The 6,842-nt window shown below is 34.6% G+C and overlaps 1 protein-coding gene across 1 annotated transcript; it reads right to left on the bottom strand.

Annotated features, from left to right (window-relative positions):
• Positions 1-3,913: 3,913 nt before the first annotated feature.
• On the bottom strand, positions 3,914-5,026 carry LOC132053536 (uncharacterized). The gene has a single exon (XM_059445614.1). It carries the CDS (start codon positions 4,768-4,770, stop codon positions 4,168-4,170), a length of 603 nt encoding a protein of 200 aa, XP_059301597.1. The 5' UTR covers positions 4,771-5,026; the 3' UTR covers positions 3,914-4,167.
• Positions 5,027-6,842: the final 1,816 nt, after the last annotated feature.

Below are 6,842 nucleotides of genomic sequence, written 5' to 3'. Positions count from 1 at the left end.
TCATTGGTAAATGGAAACTCTATTTGTACCACCTTAAGAAGAACAGGTCTACTTAAAAACGAACAAAGAAGCTCACAACATATTAAGGCCCCCCTTCATTTTTTTTTCTTTTTAAATGTACAAGATATCCAAATCAACGATATATATCTAATTATTAAGATATTATCTCAAAATTTAAACTTTGCATAATTAAAATTGCTTTGCCAGCATCTAAATATTTTTAATCATTCTTTAATTTAAACTTTAAATAAAATGATAATTAAAATTTTATATCCATAAAATATGAGAAAAAACTCTAATTTACATGTGGGAAAAATAGTTTATTTGATGAAGACCATTCTAAAATCTAATAGGAATAGCAATTAGCGGTAGTGATGGTTGATGTGGTTACTATTAATGGTGGTCATGGTTAGTGAATGTGGTTGATAGTGATAGTTATGCGCAGTGGCGTACGCAGGATTTTTTATAAGCAGTGTCGTCATTTAAAAAAAAAAACAAGTGAATAATTGATATAACAACATTATGTTAACAAAACTACTATTCTGAAGATTAGGTTCGATGCCTCTGGTTAGTCTGGTTGCTAAGGCTCGAACTCGGGAGGTTTAGTGCAATAGCAAGGCGCCAAACCAGCGAGCCAACGAAGCTCGTTTGATAAAGCAGTGTCATTTCTATTATTTTTCTATATGTTCCAATTTTCAGATCGCAAATATTCATATATATACAAAAAGTTTTCGACGAAGGGGTGTTGGGTGACACCCCTTGGCATAGGGTGTGTCCGCCCCTGGTTATGCGCAGTGGCGTACGCAGGATTTTTTATAAGCAGTGTCGTCATTTAAAAAAAAAAAAAAAAACAAGTGAATAATTGATAGAACAACATTATGTTAATAAAAATACTATTCTAAAGATTAGATTCGACGCCTCTGGTCATGGTTGCTAAGGCTCGAAGTCGGGAGGTTTAGTGCAATAGCAAGGCGCCAAACCAGCGAGCCAACGAAGCTCTTGATAAAGCAGTGTCATTTCTATTATTTGTTCTATATGTTCCAATTTTCAGATTGCAAATATTCATATATTTACAAAAAGTTTTCGACGAAGGGGTGTCACCCTGGTTACACGGTGGTGATTGGTGTTGGTTATGCAATGGTCGACGTAGCTGATGATTGTATACTGGTTTGTTAGCAGTGATGCAGTAGAAGAGGTGGCTGGTGATGGTGATGGTTGGTGTGATGACTAGCGGTGGAGATGGTTGGTTGTAGTGGTTAGTGTTGGTGGAGGTGGTCAGTAGTGGTGGTTATATGGTGATGAATGTGCAGTAATAGCAGTGGTTAGTTGTCTTTGGTAGTAGTGGCGAGAGTAGTGACAAGAGGCGATTGCTCAGATGATAAGCATCTTTCAACTCCAATCCTAAGGTTGTGCATTCAAGTCACCAAAAGAGTAAAAAGGTAGAAACTCCTAGGGAGGGGTGAAGAAAAAAAGTAGTAGCGAGAATAGTGGTAAAAGATCAGTTTCACAAGGCTATTAAAATTAGTTACTAGGATCTTAATTATTTTAGACTCTGTATGAGATTTGAAAGAATCAGCCATATCTGACCCAAATAATAAATGGTGTAAAAGAATAAAAAACAGATACACTAAATGAATCTAAACAATTTGGTCTGGTTGATTTTCATTAAGGTGATATACTGCAGAAAGTCAAAGCTGAAGTATTAAAGGTCACACACAGAGTTTACAGCAGGAAGAGGACACAAAAATAATAGCAGTGTCGAACATAAAACCTTGTTACAATAGTTCATCAGTCCTAACTTGGTTCAGGCTTTGATCATTTTAGCTAGCTCTTATTTTATGCACTTGGTAAAGACATTTTGTTGCTTTTTGCTTTTATTTATCAATAAAATTACTAAATAAGCAGCCTGTTTATTGAGATATTAACCAAAAAGAAAATCTAAACAATTTAGATTTTTAACCTCTATTATTACTTTACTACTAATATATAAGCAGCAGTTTGAGGAGCTTCCCATTGTCCTCCTTGCCGACCAAAAGGGTTTAATAGGAATTTCGGCAGTTGGGCCCATCATTCTGCTAAAGTGGCACGTTATTATGTATATATATATCTTCTTCCCTACAAAACACGTATATGTCTTTGTAAAGCTGGTAGAAACAATACGTTTTCTCATTACACTGTATCACCGATCCTCTTCCTCGCTCTGTTTATTTGATTTTCTCCATCCCATTGCTTGGTTCGCCTGCTATTCATCTGCTCTTCCCCGTTTTAGCGCTGCATAATACTCCCATGAAAGGTGATATTAATTCTGCTGATATTTCCTATAGGTTAAAGGGGGTGACCAGAAAAAGAATTGGGGGTTTGCTGAGATTGGAACGATTTGGGACGGTCAAATTCGTGTATATTGAACCGAGTCCGAAACTGCAAGGGTTCTTTAAACCTAATCCTTCCAAGATACTAAGCCTATACAAGTAAAACAAGAAGCATGTAAAATCCTTGGCTATTTTATTATAACTAGAGAAACTTTGAAATTGTTAAATCAATTTGCAGGCGTTGGCATATTTTTCCATGTATGTGTGTCTACCTCTAAGGATGATTATATAACTAAGCTTTGTATTTACATATTTGCATAGTCTTATTTAACTGTGAAAACACAAATGATAAATTTCAATTTTAAGATATTGCAGTCTTGACGGGCTAATCTTACTTTGTACAAATAAATATGACTAGATTAAAAGGTTCACATTTCAGGCAAACTGATCACCACTCCCTCAAAAACAGTAGTATCAAATATATATTGAGATCTATCTACCAAAAAAAAAAAAGTTGTCTGACATATTTGTTCCCCAATCCCCATGACTATTAGCATAAAATTTTCAAATTGGGAGATTTCAGAACACCACACAGCCTATCTAAAACAGAGGTACAAATGAACACCTTGGATAAAGTAATGCAGTTATTTCAAATCCATCATCTTTAAAGTCAAGTAGCACCATGACCAACAAGGACACTAGTGCATTATTCTTATTCTTCATTTGGGTTATCAAGATATATAGCTGTTAGAATTCTCAATACTGTAAACAGTATTCTAAATTTATTTGTCGTAAGTCGTAATATTAACAGGGGCACTTGGAAAGGATACATTGAATGACTTTATTTCCTTGTAAACCGTACTTGCAGGACCATTTTGAGCTACAGCAACTTCAAAACGGTGACATAAATGTGATTCTCAATAATTCAGCAGACCACATAAGTCGAATCTATGCATGGTTTTTCAATAATACAAGTAGGCCCTAAATTAAATATGGGTTCGATACTTATCAGACATTTTTTACCCCATCTCCCCACATGGACCACCGTAATTGCAAAACTTTCTTCCTCCGTGTGACACTGGACGTTAAGAGTCAATTAAGTTTTTTCTTTGACTGTGATCTTTTCATATGCCTTTAAAATATTTTAAAATATCAATTATTATGACTTATTTTACTTTTTGCATGGTTTCAAAATATGTAAATTTTATTTTTAAAAAAATTTAAAGATTCCATTTTGAATTGAGACAGATGAAGTAATAAATTATTTTTCTTAATTGGGGTTCCCTAGTCCCTGCAGCCTATCCCTTCAAAAATGTGCAAGTAACAACAATAACATATCTCAGTTATATTAAATTTTGACGATTTTCATCCAGAAATATGCTACAAAGCCTCCTGTGAGAAAATCATGATTCAAATAGAATGTGGCATTGACCCATCCTTAAGAACCACAGGATAAATGTTAAGATTACTCATTTTGTGATTAATGGCATGTTTCACCCATTTGCACAATATCAAAGATGAAAAGAAAGATACTCCATATAATTATTGCATCTGTACATCCTAATAAGTAAAACAGGATAAACGTAAAAATTAATATAAGAAAATTCACACTTCAAGTAAATGGATTACCAGTTCCAAAGACAAATAGCATCAATTTTTATCTTGACACTGACCAAAATAAAAACATCTCGACATAATTTTGTTCCCATGATTATTACTAGCAAATAATTAAAAACAGGGAATCACATAGCACACTTCACAGTTGACACCATTTTAAATAACCTACTAAAGTATCTAAAACTGATGTAAAAGATGAACACCATGTTTCAAATATATCATCCATCTTCAAGAACCACCATTAATTACCAAGAAATGACGAAAATGTCTTCTTCACATTCTTTTTCGCTGGATTATTGACTCGAAAACGCTTAGAATTCCCTATTCCACACCCAAAACAAAGTGTTGAATTTGGTGAAGCAGGAAGCTGCAGTTTCTCTTGATCATACTCTTCAATTTCTGATCTTGAACGATAGTTTCTTCGATTAGAATAAGCAGTAATTGAGACAGAAGACAATGAGAACGACGACGAACAAGATGATGAAACAGAAGGGGAAGTAAGTGAAGGTGAAACAGTAATTCTTTTGGATGAAATCTTGGGGAAAATGGAGAGGAAAAAATTGGATTTTGATTGTTTTTTCAAGGATTTCAAGTGGTCTTTAGTTTGATAAGAAGGTGGAGGAGTAAGTGGTGGAACTAAAGTGTCTGAAAGTTTATGTTTAGGTGTACCTGGTTGAGATTCCCAAACAAATGGAATTGAACCTGATGATCCTCCACAATAGTAGTACCTGAAAGAAGACTCACCTTTTGCACTACTTTCCTTAGATAAAAGCCTTGAGAAAAACTTGTCATCTTGTTTGATTAGTAGGAAATCTGCTGGATGATGATGACCACCACTCACCATTTTTTTTTTTCTTCACTTCAAGATCTGGAGAGATCTAAAGAGGATGAAGTAGAGGAGAAGGAAAAATAAAGATTTGAAACTAAGATCTCAGTCCTGGATTTGGATATTTATATTTTGTATATTCTATATAATTAAAGGGTCTTAAAACGGGTGATGAATTAAATGCATAGTTAATGTAAACTGATATTAAAAGAAACCATGCAGAGAGATGTGTGGTATTTTGATTTCTAGGAATTTTCCTGCAGTGGGATTATTATTCACTTGGGCACCATATTTATAATACAAGGAACAAGATTTTTCAACAACTAATGTGAGGTCAGTTTATTTAGTTTTTTTGAGGTCATTTAGAATGGCATTTTGTGTGTTTGTTAGTGTGTTATAGTACTTTTGAGTAAAGTGAGATTTAATGCTGTTGGCCGGTAGCTATAACTAGTAAGCCATTTTATTATTTTTCAATAAGAAACCAATTTTTTGATACGCCTTAAAATTTCTAGGCCATTGATTAGAGGGATGATCTTGAGCTTGCGAATTGCGATCTGATCTTCATCAAAACTAAATTAAGAAGAAATAAATTCGGTACAGATGGGGAGGAAGGTGGATCTAATAAATGCAAAATAGATGTGTTCCATGACTATTTAAGGTAAAGTTTTTTCCATGGTCGATGAGAAGACAAAAGTTTAGGTCGTTTAGTCATATGACTTTCATCCTATTTAATTATTCTCCGATCTTAAATTCCAAAATGCAACGACGAATCTGAGGCATACCTTTCATTTTGTTCGAATGGAGAAAATCTTAAAGCATAAATAATTTTGTTGATTTTTTAAAAGATGGTGCAATAAAAAAATTGAAAGAATGATTGCAATTAGCAGTAAATCAATAATACAAGCAATTTTTAACACTCCTTTCCTTTAATTACCGCAATCTAAAAGGATGCTCCTCCATTTCTGCTTCTGTTGATTGTGTTTGAGGCTCAAAATGAACTTGGACACATTTGTAACATGGCATGTTTGTTTGTAATTTCACATATTGCATCAAGTCTTCACCAATAAAATTTATGCTCATATTCAATCACATATCCATGTATGACATGTCAACATTTATTAGAAAGTGCCATTTTTTCACTTTTTACCTTTCAAAATGCTCGTCATAGCACTGATAATTATATTCTATCATTTAATATGTAAGTCATTTGGTTGAATCAGCAAATCAGGTAAATCAACAATAGGAATGATAAATCACACCAATCTTCTTATTCCTGCACAGATTAGATCAATTCGGATCACATGAGCATGAATATTAAATGCACTTCAATTATAATCATCTAGCGTGCAGAATTACACAACTAGCTCGATTATCACATGTATACGGGTTTAATGTAGCGATATGTACACATAATCAGGCAAAACAAGTCAAGTATCTACCAGCTAATGCTCACATACTTTGGCATTCTCAGATTAGAATCCGTAACTACACAATTACATTATTTCTCATACATAGCACATGTACTCGTACCAATGCCTATCACACCACAGGTACAAGCCCCCCTCTTTCTCCCTTACTTTTATTATTATCATTTTTTAATCTTTATTTATGAAAAACTTCCCTCAAACAAAGTTCAAGAAGTCTTAACATACCTCAAAGCTGAGCAAACAAATAACAATAAAGCCTTCATTTTTCGGAGTGTCTCTGAACGCTCCCAATCTCGATCCGAGTGAAGCGTAAGCTTCCAAAGGCTCTACTGCCTCCTAATTCACCAAATTTGAGCTCCCTACCAGACACAATCTCTTCTTCGCGAACGCAGTGCCCACCAGCGATCACGATCCTTTGATCCGGCTCCTCTTCGCGAAAGCGAAGCCTTTCTCATGAACACAAAGACCATTCAGCTCTCTTTTTCGCGAAAGCGACACTCAACTGCGAGCACGATGACCAAAATTACTGGCACCAGAAACAACAAACCAGCTATGCACGACCTTTGTTTTAAAACCTGAAACACATTTGAGACCTCCTAGGCACAAACTAAATATGCATTTATAAAACACGCTATGAACCTGCTCGCACACTTAAAATATCAA

Source organism: Lycium ferocissimum, chromosome 1 (genome assembly GCF_029784015.1).
Source record: "Lycium ferocissimum isolate CSIRO_LF1 chromosome 1, AGI_CSIRO_Lferr_CH_V1, whole genome shotgun sequence".
Classification (NCBI taxonomy): domain Eukaryota; kingdom Viridiplantae; phylum Streptophyta; class Magnoliopsida; order Solanales; family Solanaceae; genus Lycium; species Lycium ferocissimum.
Note: the sequence above shows the minus strand (reverse complement) of the source record. Positions and strands in the feature narration are given on the sequence as shown.